At 38.6% G+C, this 22,668-nt stretch overlaps 1 protein-coding gene across 1 annotated transcript in view; it reads right to left on the bottom strand.

Annotated features, from left to right (window-relative positions):
- PAWR (pro-apoptotic WT1 regulator) overlaps positions 1–22,419 on the bottom strand; it is an 82,171-nt gene extending 59,752 nt beyond the window's left edge. Inside the window, exon 1 of the mRNA XM_059817102.1 lies at positions 21,916–22,419. Within this exon, the coding sequence (XP_059673085.1) occupies positions 21,916–22,419 (504 nt within the window). The remainder of the gene's footprint in view (positions 1–21,915) is intronic.
- Between the last annotated feature and the right edge of the window lie 249 nt (positions 22,420–22,668).

Raw genomic sequence — 22,668 nt, forward strand, 5'->3', positions numbered from 1 at the left:
GGGAAGGCGCCCCACTGGACCTGTTGTTTGTGAACGGACAAGGCCTTGTGGGGGATGCGACAGTGGGAGGCCGTCTTGGGCACAGCGATCATGAAATGACAGAGTTTTCGATTATCAGAGAAGTAAGGAGGGGGGTCAGCAGAACTGCTACCCTGGACTTCCAGAGGGCTGACTTTGGCCTGTTTAGGAGCCTGGTGGACAGAGTCCCTTGGGAGGCAGTCCTGAAGGGCAAAGGAGTCCAATAAGGCTGGACACTCTTCAAGAAGGAAGTCTTAAAGGTGCAGGAGCAGGCCATCCTCATGTGCCGAAAGACAAGCCAGCGGGGAAGAAGACCAGCCTGATGAACAGAGAGCTTTGGATGCAACTCAGGAAAAAGGAGAGAGTTTATAACCTTTGGAAGAAGGGGCTGGCAACTCAGGAAGACTACAAGGATGTTGTGAGGTTTTGCAGGGAGAAAATTAGAAGGGCCAAAGCCCACCATCCCTGGAGGTATTTAAAAGACATGTAGATATGTCACCTAGGGACATGGTTTAGTGGTGGGCTTAGCAGGGTTAGGTTTACGGTTGGAACTGATGATCTTAAAGGTCTTTTCCAACCTAAATGATTCTATGATTCTACTGGCTACATACATATATATACACATATATATACAGTCAAGTCACAAGTCGTATCACACACCACATGACAAAGACTGTATATTGAGCAGGGAGTTCTGAATGCACCAAATCCAATGAAGATCAGGTTCCAACGGATTTGTGATGTGTTGGTTCAATTCAATCAATTCAAAGTTGACAAACTCAGAAATCTCTCTCCTTTGCATGAATTATTTTCTGATGTTTTTTGGCAATGCTTTCACTTACATTACATTTCCTTCTGTTGCATATTAATTGGCTCTCTTCTTTTCTTGGCTTTCCATTATGGAATTTATAAGAGGTTTATTACTACTGAGAGTGGCAACTTTCTCAGATTTAAGGAAAAGAAGAAATGGGACACATGGGTTAAAAGCTGTAGAGGAAAAACAACCATAAAAGATTACTTTTACCACTACTTTCCCAATAAAGAAAGAAGTCATCAACCCATATACCTGGCAACCCTGTTCATCTTCTGAAGATAAAAGACAATATGCATGCTTTTCACGTAGATACTCTACAAATCCCGTTCCTTGCATACTGCTGCATGATCTTAGTGAGAAGCCAAGGGACACCTGGGTGCAGCCTTTAACTATTCGTTTTGCATGGCACTGAAACAAATCCAATGAAGGCCATCTGAAAAGGTATACTGGATGTACAAGTCCAATTGCCTCTCCAGTACACATGAATAAGACATAGTTCCGTAATTGAACAACCTACAGTAATAATGATTTCACACCCATTTTTCCCCCTGATTTTGAAAGGCTGCTTTCCTAGGTTCCTGTGCAGGACTTCTGAGGAAAGGTGATACAAATAAAGATAATACAAGTATGTATTCTACAGTATTTCATAAACTAGATTTGGATTTGTCTACAAAACACATTGTTTATTGAAGTCCAAAAGATACCTACCACCATTAAACTAACTTACTTTTCACAATGATTTGGTGTACAACAAGGCACATTAGGCCAACTGTATTTTCATTATAAAGTAACTTCTCAAGATTACTTTCCCAAATGTCCCACTTATACAAGAAAGGACTGTTGATGAAAACAAATAAACCTGCAGTCAATAACTACAGTTAGGGTGTACTGACAAAGGTAGATCTATGCCAGAAATTAACTGATAGTAAATATTTTATCGAAATTAGGAACCAATGACAAAAATAATGAAAATCTTTTGCCAAGTCACAGCAGCATAAAATAAAATTGATAACACCTGTCTTGGGAATTAAGGCTGCCTTCAAATTAAGCTCAAGTAAAAAAGCACACAGCTCAGTGTATTTTAATTTTATTCGGTTCTCAAAACAAACTGCACTTAACCTTCCTAGCAGACATTAACATCTGGAAGTGACGTGCCTGTTTCTGTTACAATACTCTACCAGCAAGTACACCACAGGGATTTCCAGTGTGTAAGCTTCACAACACCTTTCCCCCTCACTATTTACTATCAAGGGATGACTATCAAGGGACTTTTTATGGGGACTAACCAGGCAGCTACCAAATGTCTGAAATGGGTAAGCAGCCAATGACAATTCTTTCTGCCTCATTACAGGCACATTTTAGCATGAACTAAAGCTTAAAAAAAAAAAAAAAGTCTCTGCTTTGCTTTGTAGTTCTCCTTCCAAATACTTTAAAACAGCTGAGTAGGAATTGTTCCTTCTTGTTATCTTTTGTCCAGGTTTTGGTGCTGTTGCTGATGACATACCATCAACATAAGTCACTCCAACAGAGAAGCAAATTTAAATATAACATGACTGTGTGAACTGAATTCCTGACAAATTCTTGTTGGATCAGTTGATGGCAGCAGTAGACATCTAGCCATATTTCAGCAAGAACAGACTCAGCCATAGCGCTATCTTCAAGTCCAATATACCCTAAGAATCAACGGATTCAATCCAACTGCTGTGTATAAAACATTCTGACCAACAGATGAAATATTTAGAGGACGGGATTATGTTCTAAACAATAAAAAGAGCCTTCTGAAGATAAATGGCTTTTTATAAAGCTCTTAGAAATAAATCCACCTTTCAAGGACGGTTCCATCTTTTGAAGAGCATTGGTCTTGAAAGTAAAAAGCACTCATCTACAAACTCATTAAAATTATATGCAGCAAATGCATTTAAGCAGAAAATAAGCGCATTCTTGAAAAGCTTCCCAATTGTTAAAAAACCCCAAACTAAACATCTACGATTACACTTCCACCTATTTATATTGTAGACTTTCAAAGGTGTTAAAACATTTCAGCAAAAAAAAACCAACAAAAAACTAACAGCAGCAAATGTTTATTTTGTTCAAAACCAAACCATTTTGCAACTAATAAACTGATTATTAATTTAAAACCAAAATCCACACACAATTTTTTATCCCAACACTACCACTTATGCAATGCCTTGTAGCACACTGTCTGTTCTAGGTGAAATACATTTAAATATCTCCAGAATATCCCCCTCCCTCTTGCCACACTCCCTTCTCCCTCTCCTCACATTTTCAACTAATACTTTGACATTACTGGCCTCACTAAACTCAATCCTGCAAATTCCTGACATTCATGTCTTCTTAATCTGAAACTTGAGGAGATGGTTAACATTTGACCTTTGCTCTACCTCAGACATACCTGGAGACAAAAAAAAAGTCCAAGGCATGCACTATGCATTCACAGTCTGAAAAGATCTTTTATTTTTAAGTTCCCAGCACACAGTCTTCAAAAAAACAAACCCATTAAAACTTCAAAAGGTAATTTAATAAAAATTCCCCTACAAGCATAGTTTTGCATAAACATTACAAAGTCATACTAAAAATGAAGAACTAAAGCAATAAGTAAGAAATAAATCCCTAGAAGTATACACCCAAAAGTCATGGTGAATTCAAGAATTAAATGGTTACCACACTAATGAAAACAGTCAGTCTCATTTAATTAAATGGGATACTATGGCAGAGTATGAACAACAATAAATCAACCATTGATTACAGAAGTAGACACGGTACCTAACAGGCCATTAAAAAAATTAGCCAGAAACAAATTACTAAGACAAATGGAGGACCAGGTAAGGAGACAAATCGGAAATAAAAAAGCAAGCTACTTCTGTAAAAAAGAAAATCTATCTATCTGCTTGCTCTAAATGAAGCTAAGCAAAGACTCAAATACAGTTCTCTCTGCCCTTTTCTGTCCCCTTTAAAAAATAGGTTTTAAAACTGAATCTTCAAGATTATTCTAGCTTTTTTATCTACCCTCCTACTTTCCTTCATTACACACACAAAGAAAAGAGGAAGGACTTTAGAAGCTTGCTAGCTGCACTTTAAATGGGTTACTTTCTTTGTTCCCCTCAGTAAGTGGGTTTTTTTGTTGTTCAATTTGGAAAAAAGATTTACCATGAATTAAATCCTCTCAATGATCAATGAGAAATGTTGTACTGGTATCACATACTTTTACCTCAAATGAACTTGTTCAGGCATATAGGCTTCACATCCTTTCTCCTCTTAATTACTAGTGCATACTGGCAGTACCTGGCAGTGCCAGAATTTTGAGGGAAGAAAGAAAAGAAAGGGTTGGAATACCAGGGATGAACATGACTGTTTAATGAGCCAGTGTGTCTTTGCTGTTATCTCTATCGGCTTTAGGCATTTTGTTTGTCATACAGTTAAGGCATGACTGAACATGCCATTTAGAGATTGTACTTGTTAAATAAAACCTGCAGCTACAACTGATTAAGGGAACATCCTCTTACAGACATGATGTATGACACCTAAAATTTTAATCAAGTACTTAAAAGTAAAAAGTGAAAAATAAGGTGAATAATTTTTTTTTGTTTTCAAGTAATCTTCACTTTCGCTTACAATTGCACTTTCAAATCAACCTCTGCCAGCAGCTGCTAACTCATGAAAACACTGACTAGAAAATTTGTAATTTTCTTAATGCAAAGTATTTTAAGGTACAGATTTCCATAACTACAAGCCAAGTAAACTGCAAAAACTTTTTTTTCAAACAAGCTTCCTCAATATGTAAAAAAAGGAGCAGACGGAATGTATTATTTAAAGTCTTCTTTGGCAGGGCTGCCCATCGCACAGAAAACGTGCCCTTCCTTGTACCTGTAGCTGGTTCAAAGTCAAGGCCCTTCCAAATCACATCAGCTGCACTTATTTTGGTTTAAGTCTAGATGTGGAGCTGATTTCAGAGTCAGGTGGCTATCTCCATGCACAAACATCTGTGACGTACCACTGAATTCTTTAAGCTTCTTTGTCTGGGCAGGCTGCTTCCCAACTCACTCACCCTCTTGCACACCCCATTCAGCATATTTGGTTCCCCACGCCGGTACTACTCCCTCTAAGCTCACTTCTTACACCCAGTCATCTAGGAAGTTCATAGCATGCTGGCTTATGAATAGTTTGTACCTGTGAAGAGAGCTAGAAAAGTATGGTCCAGGCTAAATTCCAGATATAAGGCAGCATCTGTTATAAACATCCTTGACGGCAACCTCTTTATGGTGGTACACAAGCTCCTACTTCTATGCAATTTCTATAGCCATGTCCAGGTGCAAAATTAGCCTTTCCTTCAGCATCATCCAAATGAAAACAAATAACCAACATGTATTTTGAGGTTTGATCAACTAGAAGATCCCAGTATGACATCTGAGTACTGATTTTAATCTAAAGAGGAGAAATGGCAGCCTTTCCTATGAATGCAAGGCTAATATGAAATACATTTCATGATTCCCCTGTCAGATTCTCCTCCCATATTTCATTAGACTCTGTCTACTTTTGTGCTGATGACTAAAAACTACCCGCTTTTTTAGAATATACTTGTAATGTTAACGTTCTATATTTATTATTTTAATAGTAGTATCAGCAATATCTAAGCTGCACTTAGAAACAAATAAAAAATACTTTATTTCTCAAGCTTTTCTTTAAACACAAATCGTAATGGTAAAAAAATATAGTCCCCCTCCCCCACTATACTGTGATATTTTAGGGCATTAATTCATGATTTATTAGTGCAGCTTCCTAAAAAACAGCGTCCAAGTGGAAGAACCATTCCTGCACAAAAGAGAGAAAAATCTGAGCTCTGAAAATTGGGTAAAAGCAGATGATAATGGAAAAAATTCCACTTAGAACTGTGGAATATTGTTTTACAGGCCCTACTTCCATTTTGCTAATCAGTAACTTTGATATTGACAAAATACTAGTCTATCAACAGATCCTGGGTCACACAGTCCCTCCAAACTTCAACCAGAGTCCTGTTATGCAGAACCAATGACTGTGGCAAACCAACCAAAAAACAAGTCTCTTTAGCTTTTGTTTCAGATTTAGATCACTACACTAAACTATTCATTATGTAAATACTACCAATTAAATTTCAAATTCATGGAGGAATAAAGAGGTACATTTTAAAATGTACATTTTAAATACTGGCTCATATAAACGAAACCAATCTAATTTCCACATTTTAGCTTGGATTCATATATATTTATATGAACTAAAATTTTGGTCACCTATGTTTTAAGAATGCCTGTAACATGCTTTCCATTTCAGAACCTATAATTAAAATACACTGTATACACAACTTGACTGAAACACACTTTTTCTTTCTCCCTTCTCACACTCAAATTCTGCTGCTCTACTTTCTCTTTGCCATGTGCTCACCTCTGTTTTTCCAACACAAGTTTTGTCTGTCACATACTCATTCTGGAGGTGTTTCGGAAACTTAAGGAACAACCCAGTCACCTAGTCATTGCAGATTTAAAGCAGTTAATGCTTACTGCAACCCAGTCTGTTTTTTTCCAGGATTCTTCAAAAAAGTTTCTCTCAGTCTCAGAATTATGGAGAAACCCAGAAGGCTCTATAAACACAATCTTATATGCAAGTATGAGCACTTGATACATCATGCATTCAACAGACAAAAAAAAAAAGCAAATGAAGATAAAAATAAACCAATGGATGACACAAAAGAAAATCATCTGGGAAACACTACCAAAAAGTAACAGTTTTCTTCATGTTAGGCTATTGACTAAAGTTCTAATGTTCTACAGCAAAGAGACTTTACTGTTCTAATCTTCTATTTCTTCACTTTATTTACTATGGTAAATAAAGTATAATGATCTATGATGGCAGTATAATGAAACTGAAAACATGAGCTTGGGCACTTCAACATTTAGTAGCTTTTAGTTTGCTTGTTAATAAAACCTCTTACAACTGAGTATGAGATTACTCAGATAAATAATCCATTCTTATACCTCTGTTTAGTGAACTGCTTATTATTTATCATACTCATCAATTCTCTACAGATAGCACAACCTGTAGTCCTAACCGAGAAGAAAATCCACAAAACTATCTCTTCTAAACTATGTCTATAGTTAGCTATCATTCCTTATCATCTGTTCTTTTAAAGATCAGGACATTTGTAATCTTTGTCGAGGTTCTGTACCATATTAAGGGACAGCGACATCTTGAATTTATCCTTCAGTTTAGCCTTTTTTGTTATTTACTACAACTTCAGTAAATCTACTTTTTTTTAATTAAAAAAAACTGCAAACAAATTTAAAGAAGGTTTTTACAGACATATTTTAAAGGGACAGAAACGCATTTTCAGATATATCTTCATCACACCATTCTGCCAAAATGGTACAAAAGCTATTCTTTGTAATATTGGCTACTTCCAAAGTAAGGTCTGTGACACACAGACCTCAAGCACATGAATCAATGCAAAATCTGCACTGATTTAAAAACAGCTGTACTTATGCAACGTAGTGGCAAACCCACCAAACACTCTTAGAAGCGAGAAGCAACACTGACATCGAAAGGTCAGCTTGAACATCACTGCATCACATTTGCATACCCACATTTCCCAGTACTTCTAGATGGAGCCAGGTTAGGTCAGCGTGATTTATTAACCACAAGTTCAGCAGTGCACGAGCACCATCACGGTGCTCCCAGATCGACCCAAGTGGGATCTCAAAACAGAACAACAACAATCCTCAACCTAAACTAATACGCAGGACCAGCTTATAAAAAGCTGTAGGGATGTCTACACTCATCATAATGGAATAGATAATTAACTGATAGCTTACAATGTGGAGAATTCAGGCTTCAGATCTCAGTTCCCAGTCTCTCTGAGCCAGCTAGCAGTAAGTGCTGAAAGCTTTATAACGTATAAACACACGAACAACCTCCAAATCTTTCCAAATAAGCAGAACAAAAAAATTTATGAAGAATCAACAAGGGAAGCAGAATGGTAGCTGGGAATATTTCATGCATGCATAAATACATTAATATATCCATTTCTGATTTCTTGGTTTGATACATTCTGGTTTGAAACATTCTTACATCTTATAAAAAATGTAACATGCTATGAGAAGTGGTTTCTAGTGTTGAACTGCTTAGCAACACCTGTGTTCAAATAGCCTCGGGGTAAATTTGACAAAATCTGATCTGACATCTGACGAGCCCAATTTTTTTTAATTGAAAGGAAGAAGCAAACCCACAAAATGGAATTATATTAAAACACCCATTTATGTTTTAGACTAAAGAAGACTATCAGATAATGGGATGCTCCTCAGTTTCTGCTTCAGGCTAAAATAACTCCTACATTTTGCTGTAAAAGTCAACTGCCTGAGGTGTCTTTATTTCATGCAAGATAATGCACATCATCTTCAACAGGATATAAGACATCTTCATGTGCACTCACTGTACATTTTTTTTAAAATTTTTAGTTTAGCTCCCTTTTCACAAATAATTACTTTTAGGGTTTCTATGTCTTTCTAGACATAGGAGTTCATTAGGAAGTATTAAGGACCCTGTCCTTTTTCAATTCTTTCAATTAGTAACAAATCAAAAGAGTAAAGAAATAGGCTGAACAGGAAATTCTTTCACAGATGTGTTAGGACCAACTAAACTTTAGCTACACCATTATTCAGAAGTGTCTGAATGCAGGCCCCTAAATATTTGATTGTCAAGGGCAGGCCCCTAATTTAATTGTCAATATGCTCAAAGTGCCTAATTCCAATATATTTCACTGGAATGCTTTAATAGAGTACTTAGCACACCAAATATATGCCACTTACTTAAAACATTCAGCTGTAGATTTCCAAATGTGGAAAAATTACCACATTTCTGAGCTTACGAGAGTATTTAATACCTTTTTGAAAGAAATGTGACTTCTCTGTGAAAGAAGTGCTTCATTAATGCAACATCCTTGTGGTCAGACTTCCAGCAACACCTTTCCATTGCCCACTGTAGTACAAAATTCCCTAGCACCCAGTTCTGCAACATCCTTTAGAGTATGACTGCATGCTGTCCCTCACTTTTTTTCTCCCCAAAGCTGAAGCCTACAATTCGATACGCTCAAACATCACGAACAAAAATGTCAAATCTGTAAACTAATAACGTAAGCCCCAAACATACCCTTTAACCTCTTCTCAGCATACTATAGGAAAAATGAGTTTAAAAAAAAAAAAAAGTTTTTTGACATCAAATACTAATGTGGCGCATCTCAATTCACCCTTTTTTTTTTAAGGACGAACCCAAAGGACTCCTCTGCAAAATTTCTCTGCACATTCAGTTTTTAAATCATTCAGCACATCTCAGCATTTTACAGATGTTTGTAGCTTTTATCTAATTGAAAGGACAGTGTCATACAACTATCCTTTGAAGCACAACATTACACACACAAAAAACTAAATCTTTCATCTTGAAGTTAGTACATTAATTTAAATAGCACTTTTTCACATAAGGATCTGAGAACTTTTATAGGAAGGAAAAAAATGGTAATCCTAAACATGGCTGTTTAACAGACAGAAGTTAAGCAACTCATTTAGTACAGGTCTAGAACACAATTTGCTACAGGACCAAGCACTTCCAGGTTCCACTCCACCTCCCACATTCCAAAATACCCAGGTCTTTACTCAAAACAGATTTCACAGAAAACTTTCAATGTAAGTATGCAAGAAGTTACATGACTATTTACACAAAAGCCTACAACACTCCTGGGAAAAAAGAGAAAGATAAGCTTTTGACTTTTTTTCTAGAGGCAACTCCAGCAGCTACCAGCTTCAGGAAAAATTACTAATCATTAAATGGTACCTCTGAAAAGATAATAGTTACTAAACCAGTATGAAGAATGGAGCAAACATGCAGAGAATCTTCTCTGGGTTCCAGATTACAATGCCAAATTTGCATTTCTACGTTCTAAAGAATGTGTGCCATATAACATAGGATGAGGAGAACTAAACTGTTAACTAAGGTATTAGTAAGGTATTGCTAAGTACTGTTGTCTGACCAGTGATCAATATGACTTTTGATATGTGGCTTGTTGAAAACATTGAAGTCATGATACTACTTCAGATCGGATTTAGTCTACAAAAATTAATAAACCACATCAGCACAAGTGAAAAAATACACACACTCTGCATCTCAACTTGTTTGTTATTAACATTCTGGGACACAGACTACAAGCACAACTTCTGCCAAACTTAGAACAACTATCTTAAAATACTTTCAAAAAATAAGGCACTAGCATGGTTCTGGCTTGGCAAAGCACGGCTTAATTGATCATTAATAATAATGAATAATTCCTACTTTAACCTGCAAAGACAAAAAAGTGTTTTTATGGAAGAACTTGAGATTATACTTCACATCATTGACTAGTCTGTTCGCTGCACCTTGGAAGAATTATTCAGATTAAATTAGTTCTAAGAGGTCTGAGAACAGACTAAGAGTTCTTAGAGCTCTTTCTAAATGGCTACTCACAGTACATTGCTGTTTTAAGAGCTTTTTTGAAGTTAGGTTTGTTTAATAATCTGCTTCAGGGTACCAGAACATTAATTAGCTCCTAAACTTTTCAATAAAGGTCATCTTTCATAAGCTCAAAAGATCTTGAAGAATGTATTTATTTTTTAAATTCAGGAAAAACATATCAAATTGAAAAGCTTCATATTCTATTCCTGGCCAGAAAAACAAATGTTCTTAAAAAAAAAAAAAAAAAAAGGAGGCTGGAAGAGAAAAGCTGTTCTGTAAAAAAAAAAAAAATCTAATTTAGCATAAGTTTTCTGCTTGTTAATCTGAAATAAAGACCTTAGTATGCAAGTATGTACCTAAACACTGAAGAGGACAAAAAAAACCAACCTGCAAATAACTCGTTTCTCATTTGCTACCATCTAATTTAGCATTCAATATCAAAAACTTCTCTACCCTTTCCAATTATAAAAGATGTAGGTCAGCTTAATTTCCTTTAGTACTGCTGGCTTGGAAGAGGAAGTAAAACAAGACAAAAAGCACTATGTAAACAATTAAGAAATTATTTTAAATCAATGACCCATTCAAGAATGAATATTGCATCTGTTTATTTTGCCATTATTTCGATCATTAGGAGCTAGCTTCTTATGCAGCCTTTATCCACATACCATTTGTAAACACGGGAGCCTCAGTCTCTACACTTAGCAATTTTTACATACATGCAAAAAAAATTTCAGCAATGATCAGCAACTCTCACATAATTTTCCTCTTCTCTCCCCAGAACAAAATATAGAAATGAAAAGATAAAATATACAAGAAAAACAAATGTCAACATTTTTAAGCTTAAGCCAACTGTTTACCTGGTAGGGCCTGGATACTTCTAGATGTTATAGCACACAGGTTTCTTAACTGAATTACTAAACAAGTAAGAGATTGGGTTTTATAACTAAAGAGGACATTACAGAAGAGCAGGTTACATAAAATAACTTGCTGTTTTGTACTGAACAACCACATGTGGTTGGTTCAGATAATAAGATATTTAGGTTTCCACTTTAAAGGTCTTTAACAAGATACTTTCAAAAGTCTGCCCTTATTACAAATTCTGGTAAACTAAAAGGAGCTGGTTAGTGAGGTCATCTGAACTTGGCTGCACAAGAACTTGTATGATGAGGATCCAGAACTTTTCATTCAAAGTGGTACAACAGTCAGGGCCTGTATCTCAAATAAAACAGAAGAGTGTACAAAGAATTTCTAAACCTATCTGGATGAAGGTTTGCTTCCAAAAGCAGAAGTCTACAAGGGAACATGTGGTGGATGTGAACAGATGAGCAAAAAACTCCTCATCTTCAGGTATGGTTCCACAGTGGCTTAAGCCAACAAATGAACAAATGAACCACAAAAATCTAAAAGTTCAAGTGCTTGCACAGAGTGAGGAAAAGTACCACAGCCCCACCTGCGAGTGAAAAAAAAAAAAAGAGGCTCTAAGGGACAGCAGCAGATTGATGGCTGTAAGTAACAGACTGTCACACAAGAGAGCAAGGGAACAGACCAGAGATCCCTGCAAAGGAAACAAAATCAAATTAGATAATGCCTCTTAAACATTACGACAGCCTTGCTTTAGAATAACTAGTGAATAAGGACCACGACATAAGGCTAACAGATACCACGTTAGGTTTTTGAGGGGAAGAGGAGGAAGCAATAATCATAAAAAGGTGGCTCATCTTATATTAGTGTTCATAGAAGCGTGGACCTCACTGCCCAATGATTTTTTGTATGCTAACAGTTTACACAGGTTCAAGGGGAAACTGAACGAGTACTTGGCAGATAAATTCATTTTCATTTCTATTTAGTAATCTTCATCTGATGTGACATGTCTTCAAGATTAAAACTGCCAAGAGGCTAGAAAACTAATTCACAGGAAATGCCTGATAAGATTTCTACATTCTTTTTCCATAATATGTGTCTGTTTATGGCCATTGTAGGAGCAGGACACCAAGCTAGGTGGCTTCTTAGTCAGACCCACTATAATCAGTCTTATTTTCTTACAGTGTACAGAGAGGAAAAATTAAGCTAAAGCTTTACAAAGCATTTAAATGCACCCTAGGTGCATACAGTGGGAGGAGACTGGTCCAGATGACCACAGGTTTCAATGGAAATCCCATGTTCCTACAAACACTAAACCGCATATTGCATGGAAAATAATTCATAAAATATGCACCAGTAACTACAGCAGACAAGCAGGACATGCACAGGTTCCTATGACTCATAAAAACAATTAGCAAGGTCAGAAAGTGCTGAGAGGAGGAACGGTGAAAGCGGGGAATCCCAATTGCTGCTTGCTTGGCTTCTGCCTGCCACTCATGTCTCTGGTCATTGATGTATTTGGCTCAGACACCATATATACAGACAAACAGCAGTTATTCCACAACACTTTTTCCACATCTGAGTGCTGTATGCATTCGGATCAGCTATCCTGCCTCTGTGCCTCAAATGTCATTACTCAACAGAAACAAGAGGTGCTATAAAGCACACCTAGGTTGTTGCTCTGCCAAAAACCTAAAAGCATCTTTCTTCCAGTTGTTCCAGGCAGCCACCGAGTATACAGCTAAGCTCTGCAGCAGTGCATGGCAGGAGACAACCGAGATAAATTTAAAGGAGAGAGGTTCTGAACAAAAGCAGGGAAACACTTTCATCGTAAGGACAGTCAAGCACTGGAAAGGTTGCCCAGAGAGGCTGTGCTGTCTTCATCCTTGGAGGTTTTCAATACCTGACTGGGTAAAGCCTTGAGCACCAGGTTGGATTAAAGACCTCCTGAGGTTCCTTCCAACCTTAATGACACTTAGATCCAATGTCTACACACAGAAAGCACTCAGTGCTGCCCTAGACCGTGTTTCTACAAGCCTCTCATCTACTAAAAAGTCTCTGACTCAGAGGTTTAAAACATTAGTTACCTACATAGGCTTCAGATCAAGAAAATTAATGCTATCTCATTATTGAAGAAGTACTGCATAACACACTGTATGAAGCCCAAGCCTAGCACATATTTTTGTTTGAAGGTGGCTGAGACTTGAGAGGTGTTAAGTAAAATCTGCAGTTGACACAGTGTTATTTTGTTTCTCTGAGGGTTTTTTGTTTGGTTGGTATGCTTTGTTTTTTAAGTTTACCTTCACCCAGGCTGATGTTCTCGTATCAAGACACCAAACCTGGCTGCATTTAAGATGACATGTGATTATTACATGGTAAGACTATACAATATAGTTGAATATGACATTTGCAGGCCTGGAGTAAGAGACCTAAATGTTCCATCCAGTCCTTCCTAGCAACAAGCAAGCAGATCAAATACAGTAAAAATCCTGAAATAAAACATCAGGATTGTGGTTTATATTTTAATTTCTCATGACCTTGTGAAGCATGGGAAATAGTCATCCACCTATGGTATTCCAATTGGAAAGTCTTTAAAAACACAGCTTCAACTTAAAAAAAAAAAAAGTAGCAGAGAAAAACATACATGAGTTTGCATATATGTAATGAATGCAAACCAGATAAAGATAGTTTTAAGAGATCAGTACAAACTTGTGTGGAACTCAACACTGACCTTTCCAAAAGTTCCCCATACACTTCGAGCTACAGAAGTATTTAGAAAACAACCATGGCCCAGAGATGCAACGAAATAAGAAGCATAAGAAGTTTGTGCCAATAAATATTTTGCACATCAATTCATATTATCATATTTAATTTAGAGTTGGGGTGGGTTTTGTTTTAATCGTTCCTTGAGCTCTTATTGGGATACAAAAAAACTACATTTTTGACACAGGATTTTTTTTTTTTTTTAAGTGGCACAGAAAGATCTGCTCAAACTCAGTTGCCATCAGAGATGCATGAATATTCAAGTTGCATAGAGCAAAACTGAAATAGGGTAAGGTGTAATCAAGAGTTGGATGGGTTTTAGGGGGATTGTTTTTTTGCTTCTCTCACATAGGAGATGGAGGGCTATTTGTTTTGGGAGGTTTTGGGGGGTTTTTTTTTTAGTTTGGTTCTTTTGAAAGTAACACATCTGGGATATAGTAGTAACATAGTAGTGTATGTATATATAGTAGTGTGTATATATATACACACTACTGTATAATATAGTAGTAACATATCTGGGATATATTCAGGTTTCGGATGAATAAAGATCTCCGCAGTCATGAAGGCATTTTGAAGACATGCCAATTCCAAACGTTGAAGTTCTAGAAGCAGCAGCTTTGGAGTGCTTCTCCATTTATCCTTTCATTTTTTCAACCTTCAGGGTTTACTCATTAAGTTGTTATTTCCTCCACAGCTATGAATATCAGAATTTGAAAACACTGTTACAAATACCCAAGATTGCTATTTAATCCCATTACGTTCAGAAGACAGCTCTAAGTAAGTGTTACAAGAGATGAGATAGCAAAGGTGGATTCAACTGGAGAATGAAGCCAAAGCACCAACTCATTATTCATCACTCAAGGTAGTTTCTTTATAATATTATAAAGTTTTAGGGGTTTATAATATTGTTTCAATATTAAATAGTTAAATATCAAAATACCACAAGTTTTCCACAGAAAATCCACAGAGCATCAAGATGGACTGACCTCTTGCCATCTTTCAAACTACTTATTCTTTTGTCTTGCTGCCTTGAAAAAGCAAAAGTTTTCCAGCACTTCCACTACCACAAGAAACTAGAAAACCCTGAACAATTTCTCTCATATAGACAATTCTAACAATTCAGCTGTATTAGTGTACACAGCTCTCGTACTAGGGTTTTCTGCACCAGCAATTCCAGAAACTTTGAAAGTTTCCTTCAAGGATGAAGGAGGGCCTTTGACTTGGTCTCCCTGTAGTATCCTTAAAGCCAAACTGGTTAAATATGGCCCACAGAAGTGTACTATTAGGTGGTGGAATACTGGCTGCACCTTCAGGCTCAGAAGGTTAAAACCAGTATTACAGACTTGTGTTGGCAGCCAAGTAAGTGGCATCTCTCGGGGGTTGATATTAGTGCTAATAATACACAACACCTTTATTAACAACCTGAACAATGAGATGGAAGGTACTCTAAGCAAGTTTGTGGCTGACACCAAACTGGTAGGGACTGGTTAAGTGGATGGAAGGCAGAGCTGCTATTTATACCAGCCTCAACAGGATGAATATATTCAAAACTTTACTAGGCAAGACCCTAAGCAACCTGATCAAAACTGGCCCACTTTGAGCAGGAGATTGGACCAGACAACTTTTTCAGAGATCCCTTCCAAACTGTATTACTGTTATGACTCTGTGCCTATTACGGTGTAATGTATCGTACACCAATGCTGAAAAATCTTTAGTACCCAGCTTTAAATACGTGATCAGACCCAGGGCAGGTTGTCCATACTTGTTTCTTGTAATGAAGTTTCAGCTACAGTATAACCTCACAATATTATTATTCATATTTAGGATACAAGTTTAAATCTCATAAAATTAACTTGAAGTTATTATTTTCACATTTATATGTCTGAGCCACTAGTTTCAAATAGCCAAAGCAGCATAAGTTTCTTACTGCTTTATAGGAAACCATCAAACTATCATTTAAGCGAAGCCTTTCCAATTTGAGGATCAGACTAAGGCATTTTCATAAAAAAAAAAATTAAGTATTTTCAGAGCAATTACTCATTACAGTGAAGCTACATACAAGTTTTGGAAAAAATTGTCAGATAAGTCATTTTCAGCGGTACTTGGCAGTGTGTTCACTTCAGTGAAATAATTGGTCATATCAACACTTCCCTCCCTGTGCTTTTCAATGAGACTGGAGTTACCTCATTTCCACTGGAAAGCAAGATGCTTCATACGTTTATTTCAGTGTAAAAGTAGACAAATGCGTAGCTGACAGGCTGTTTCTACTCTTTACAATATTTTTTTCTTCCAGATTATCTTGTCTTTTAAGTAGGCTTTAGGAACAAACAACAATGGGACAGTGTTTCAGTCTTAAGTACTAGAGAAAGCACACAAAGAAATATTTATCTTTAGCCAACCAACATCTACATTTATTTAGGGTTATTGGCTACATGACAGACTAGCAAGAAGAGGCAGTAACTGGCAAGGCGGAGCATTAACAAGTTTTCAACCACCAATTATAACCTAAACTAAATACTTTTCTTACTTGCTGCAGAATTCAGTACTCAACAGAAGAGGAAGTACGTTACTTACATTGCATTTATTTTCCACCTAGTAACTCTATCATTTCAGATGATTCACCCCAAAAACAGGAGAGTGAAAGAAAGCAACCATGCAATAATGTTTTCCAATTATACCTAACTATTAAAAGATCATTTTAAAAACCAACCTTCCCAAAATTGCACTTAGAAATAAATGCAAGGTCAAAAGAATTAGAGGGGAAATTAACAGCGTCTGATAGTTTTCCATCACCATCCTTCCCATTCCAGTAGGAACGAGCGCTGGAATTAAAAAGAACTAAGTACTTAAAAGAATAGGTACTTTCTGGTACAGACCTGTGGTGACACACTGGAATAAGCTGCCCAGGGAAGTGGTGGAGTCACCATCACTGGAGGTGTTCAAGGAACGTGTGGACGAGGCATTGTGGGACATGGTTTAATGGGCATGGTGGTGTTGGTTGATGGTTGGACTTGATGATCTTACAGGTCTTTTCCAACCTTAGTGATTCTGTGATTCTGAAATAACTTCCCTTACCTAGCTATGTGTCAAGATACTAAAACATGCTCTTAAACAAAAAAACCAGACAAACAAAAAAAGGGAATATAAGCTTATCATGTGCTAAAGAAAGATGGAAAGAAAAAAGAACATGCCCTTTGAAGAGGTGTTGCGCAGAGGCTTGGTCAAAATCAGAATTCACTAAGGTATCAACAGCAAAACAGACTGGATGTAAACATTCTCAATACAATCCTTTTACTAGAATCTGAAAATACCTCTGTGTGGATGGTACGGGTATCAGTGGTCAGAAATTATTCCAGTACTTTGAACAAATACTTATTGAGACTTTTTTTCCCCAGCATATGCAAAAAGCAGCAAGTTGTTTTACAAGAAAATGCACAGAGATGTTACACCATGCAAAGACACTACCTCAATATGAAGAGATGGCTAGAACTGCTCTTTCATTTAACTTAATCCTTAGGTAGGGAATCACTAAGAAAGATACTGCTGAAGGCAAACTTCTAGTCAAAAGAGTCCAACCACTAGCACAAGATTCCACTCCTCTCTCTAGCTTCCAGCCATTCAGAGAAGGATTTCAATTCCTTTACAACATACCCAGTAATTGCTATGCGTGACACATTCGGCATTTAAATTTGCCTTGTTTTTCCAACTGGAATACAGCCATTTTCTCTCAGTCCACACAACTCAGCACGCTGGACTACTCTAGTAGCAGGAACCCTTTCCTTCCCCAGAGAAAGAGCTCATTGCTTTCTGCTTACTTACAATGCTGTCGTTCAGTATGACACCTACCAAGCACCACATATGCAAGTGCTTTCTAAAGAGGCAGGCAGACTCCTGGTGGCAAGCCAACAGCATAGTGTCAAGAAGTCATACCCTTATTGCTGTTAATAAGAAGACAAGAAATGAACACAGACTGGCTGAACATGCTATGCAGATTCCACATTTGAATCTCTTCTACTTTTTATTCTACTAGTATCTCCAGTATTTCCCACAAACAGGTCAGGAGACTGTTGTGTCTTGTATCTGGCAGCTTCACATGCAAAATACACAGATCTGAGTTCTTTGCACTTTTTTAAATCATTCATCACCCTGTTATTAACAGAAGAACACTTCTGAATTTAGATGACTTCCATCTGGTTAGGTGAAAATGTAAACTTTGTTTACAAGCACATTAAATAAATCCCAGCTATCTAACTGGCCTTCCTAGATGGACCAAGATTTTGATTATATATACACCTCTCAAAAAGGTAACCACAAAAATAGTTGCTATTCTCCTGGTTGGGGTTCAGAAAAAACTTACCCACACAGCTATGCCAGCAGAATCCTCCAGTGTAAACAGTTACAAAATAAAGCAGCACCTTTACCAGTGCAGCCTGTTTTGCTTGGAGCAGAACAGAAGAATTACTGTAACAATACAAAACATAACTCTCATCCTATACATGGGTCCTCACAAAGCACTGTCAGTGTAGCATAACGGGAACTCTATGTGCTTCTTGCACAGATACTAGCACAGCTGTAAGTGAGAAAAATGTTACAAGTAAACTTAACACCTGCATCAAGTGAATATGTACAAACTGAGAAACACTTTCTAACACAGCTAAAAATGGTTATAAAGCTTAATATTTAAAAAAAGGAAACTTAGGTAGTAATGATAGTTACATACAATTTAGTTACCTTTCACAACCTGAAGAACTGTTATGAGGCAACAAAACCCAAATCCCACAGCACTTAGTATTTAGAGTGAAATCAACTTTCAAGATTCAACAAGCTATAGAGAAACTACTTTACAACCACTGAAAAGAAAAAAGATGCAAGTATTTCAGAAGCCATTGTCAAAAGCCACCATTACTTAGATAAGCACCAGTGCTGAGAAGATAAAAACCAGCCTTTACTTCTATCAGAATGGCCTCTAAATACAAAGTGTCACCACTACTCCCAACCTGTCATCATCTGTTTTCACAGCTTCTCCTATGGTTTCTGTCCTCCGCCGACTTCAATACAAATATATTTAAGACACAGAACTGTTTAAGACCTAGCTCTATTGCCTTCCTATTGAACAGAAGAAAAATTAATCATTAATGAATAACGATCCGCTAATATTTTTCCTGTCTATTTCAAGATAACTGAGACAACACAAACTTTTACTCTCCTTACTCCACCACCTTTCATATCATTAAATTCTCCAGCTGCATTGCAACTGAAATTAGATCCTACTTCTTTGGGGTAAAAACTGTTTTTGTATTCAATTTTGGGCAGAGAAGCTTCTAGGCACTATGTGTCTTCTGTGAGTACATTTTGTCGACAGTTTCCCATTTTAATTTCAGAGTATCAGAATCTCCGCATATCATCGTTCTCCACTACAGTGGCATACTGATCATAAAAGGAAAATGTTTAGCATAAAATAGCAACTCCATTCTAAAGAAAGACTATTTTCTTGAAAAATAACACAATAAAACACCCAGTAAAGCTCTAAAACAGCATCTCCTGAAAAGTAATTTTAAAACATACACCACACAGAGATATGAGAGCTAAGTGGTTAAATTCAGTGTGTACTACTACCAAGTCACTATGTATAGCATGGTGAAGCTAGACCTAGCATCTGATGAGAAAGACAGCAAGAAACTGGAGTGTTGTAGATTTTGAACTTGATTACTCCAACAAATCACCTACATCGCAGCCTTCTTTTGTCCAAGAACTTCAACTGACCATGTTGAATCAGTGCTTTAAAATATTTTCTCATTAATAAACATATAAAAGACAGTACAAGTAAATATTCTGCAAAGCATTCATTGCTAAGTAGTTACTCACATTTGACACTGGACACAGTTTTTGAAGCTGTCCACAATCAGGAATGATCCAGTGTTCCCTAGTTAAAGAATTCTTAGGAATGCATGTGGTAATGATTAAAAACATTTAAGAAATGTGAAATACTGAAAAAAGATAGCTTTGCATAACTATATGCCAGTCAAAAATGCAACACTTACTACTAGCAAGTTTCCCCAATAATACCTTGTACAACAGGTATCTAGGTTTATTAAAATTTGACTCAGAAAAAATGTGATGGAATGCTTACTCGCTAGTTACAGAAGTAATTAGTGTAAAGACACAAGAAGTTTCCAAGAAGCGCCAACACATGGTGACAGGCAGCAAAGTTATTAGGCCCTCAGAAATATGGGAACGAGCGACAACTTGCTTCTCAATGCCTAAATATGTTAACCTTAATAAATAAGCCACCCTTAAGAATGCAGCAGAACCTACAGTAGCAAATTCATACATAAGATTCGAATGGCTGCTAAGCAAGGAATGAGTTTTCCTGAAAAGCAAAGCATATTTTGAGCAATACTTAAACAAAACAAACAAACAAAAACCCCAACCACCACCAAACCCACCAAACTAGCAAACCCCAAACCACAGTACCCAAAAAACACTGAAGGAACACCAGTTCAGAAAACTAGTTCAAAGAGCTGGGATACTAGTCTCAAAAAGCAAAAAGAAACCCATCAGCCAAAAACAAACAAAAAAAGATGATGACAGGGGATGAAGTACACAGCAGCAGCCCCTAAAATACGATCTTGTACAATGCCTGCTGCAATGTGCAAAAACATTATTAACTGGGAAAGGGCCAGGACTAGTTTACTTAGGGAAGTAAAGATACAGCATTTTAAGAGTTCCTATAGAAGCACGGGGGGCAGGTATTTAGGGGGCTTTGTATAAAACAAACCACAGTCTACAAAGCTTGCACACTCTGAAGCCAGAGAATTAAAAGAACTCACTTGTATTCCTCACTTTCCAAAGCAAGAATATTGAAGACCTGTGCCAAAACACTTCACCTCAAACTAAAGACTATGCAAGTAATTATTCTCAAAAACCACAACTATAAAGATTTCTGCTGTTCCTAAAACTCATTCCTCACCTTCTGATACCTTCTTGCATGAAAACAATCTGCTGTGAAAGTGCCTAGGATGTCATAAAAAAAAAAAAAAATTAGTGACTTCAGGTATGGAGAACATGATTTCATCTTCTCCTGCTGCTTTAGAAACAAAGATCTTACTTTCTAGTGTTATTTTAATAATCTATAATGTTAACCAAAAGAAAAACTAAAAGTTTCTTCTACAGTGATGGTGGTCACCAATATTAGTGCAAAATTGTAATCCAGCTTTATTTGAAGTTTCCTGTGTCCTTTCTTATTAACTGCAAAAAAAGCTAAAAACTTAGTTATCATTCTTCTGAATTCCTCTAGGAGTATTATAAATCAATGCCAGATTTTTATACTAGTAGCAAACCACAGAGGACAGTGGTGTTGGCTGATAAAAATATCTTCCTCTGCCTTCAAAAAAATGCTCTTTAAACCACTACATTTTTTCCAGTGCAGGAAATTCTTTTGGGTTCCAAACTGGATAATATTTACACCTGAACATCTATTCAGAGCTGATAAATCAGTTTTCTTTCATTACTATTGTTTTGACCATACTTTAACAGGCACGTGTCTCGGTCTGATCTTCCAAAAGCCCTAGAACCTACCCTCCGTCAACAAGAAGACATTAAAAAAAAGCCACAGGTCGTGACAGTTCTAATTTATTTAGAACAAATAGCACCTCGTCTGTTTGGACGCCGCACTGTAACCACCACAGTACATCCCCCCGACTGCGCGCAGGCCTTCGTGCTTTTCCACACGGCGTAGGGAGACGGCTGCGCCGCCGCGGCTGGCCCACGCGAGAAGCCCAGGCGCGGGCGAGGAGCGCTGGGAACAGTCCCGGTGTGCACGGCTGCCGCCCCCGCGGGCTGAGCCCCCGGCCCGCACCGGGCGCCCCCGGAGCCCCCAGCGGCGGCTCAGGTGCGGCGGCGGCGGCAGCGGCGCGCCCCCCCCGCGGGCTCACCTCGGCGGCCGGGATGTTCACCACACCTGTCGACCTCCTCTTCTCCCTGAGCTTCCTCTTCTCGATCTGCCCCTTCCCCTTCCTGGCGCTGGGGCCCGAGCTCTTTCCCTTGGCGGCCAGCTTCTCCTCGCCCTCGGGGGAGCCCGGCGCGGCGGCGGGAGGCGGCTTGGCGGCAGGCTCAGCGCCCCGGCCCCCGGCGAGGGCCGGCGGCGGCTCCTTGGCGGGGGCGGCCCGGCCCAAGGCGGCGCTGGAGAGGCTGACGCAGTTGACGGCCCCGCCGGCGGGGGGCGCCGCGCGGTCGGGCGGGGCGGCCGGTCCGCCGGGGGGCAGGTTGTTGTTCAGCTCGGCGGAGGAGGCGCCCCCCGCAGGCCTGGCCTCCCCCCCGGCGGCTGCCCCCGGGGCCGGCGGCGCCTGCTTCGCCCGCATCTTCTCCCGCTTGGCCTTCCACTCCTCCAGAAAGTCCGTGGTGCTGCCCCCTGCGCTGCGGTAGCCGCCGGTCGCCATGTTCCCGGCGGGCTGGACGCCGAGAGCGCCCTACCAGCACCTCTGCCGCCGCCCGCCCTGAGGCGGCTCTGCTGCCGCCCGGAGAGGAGAGGTCCCGGCGGGGCGGGCGGGAGAGACGGGGGCGGGGAGAGAGACTCGGAGAAGCACGAACACCCTGGAGAGAAACAAAAGGGGAGAGATGAACCGTCCCGCCGCCCCGCCAACTCCCCAGGCAGCCCCCCGGCCCCCAGGGACGCGTCTCCATCACCG

Source organism: Gavia stellata, chromosome 4 (assembly GCF_030936135.1).
Source record: "Gavia stellata isolate bGavSte3 chromosome 4, bGavSte3.hap2, whole genome shotgun sequence".
Taxonomy (NCBI): domain Eukaryota; kingdom Metazoa; phylum Chordata; class Aves; order Gaviiformes; family Gaviidae; genus Gavia; species Gavia stellata.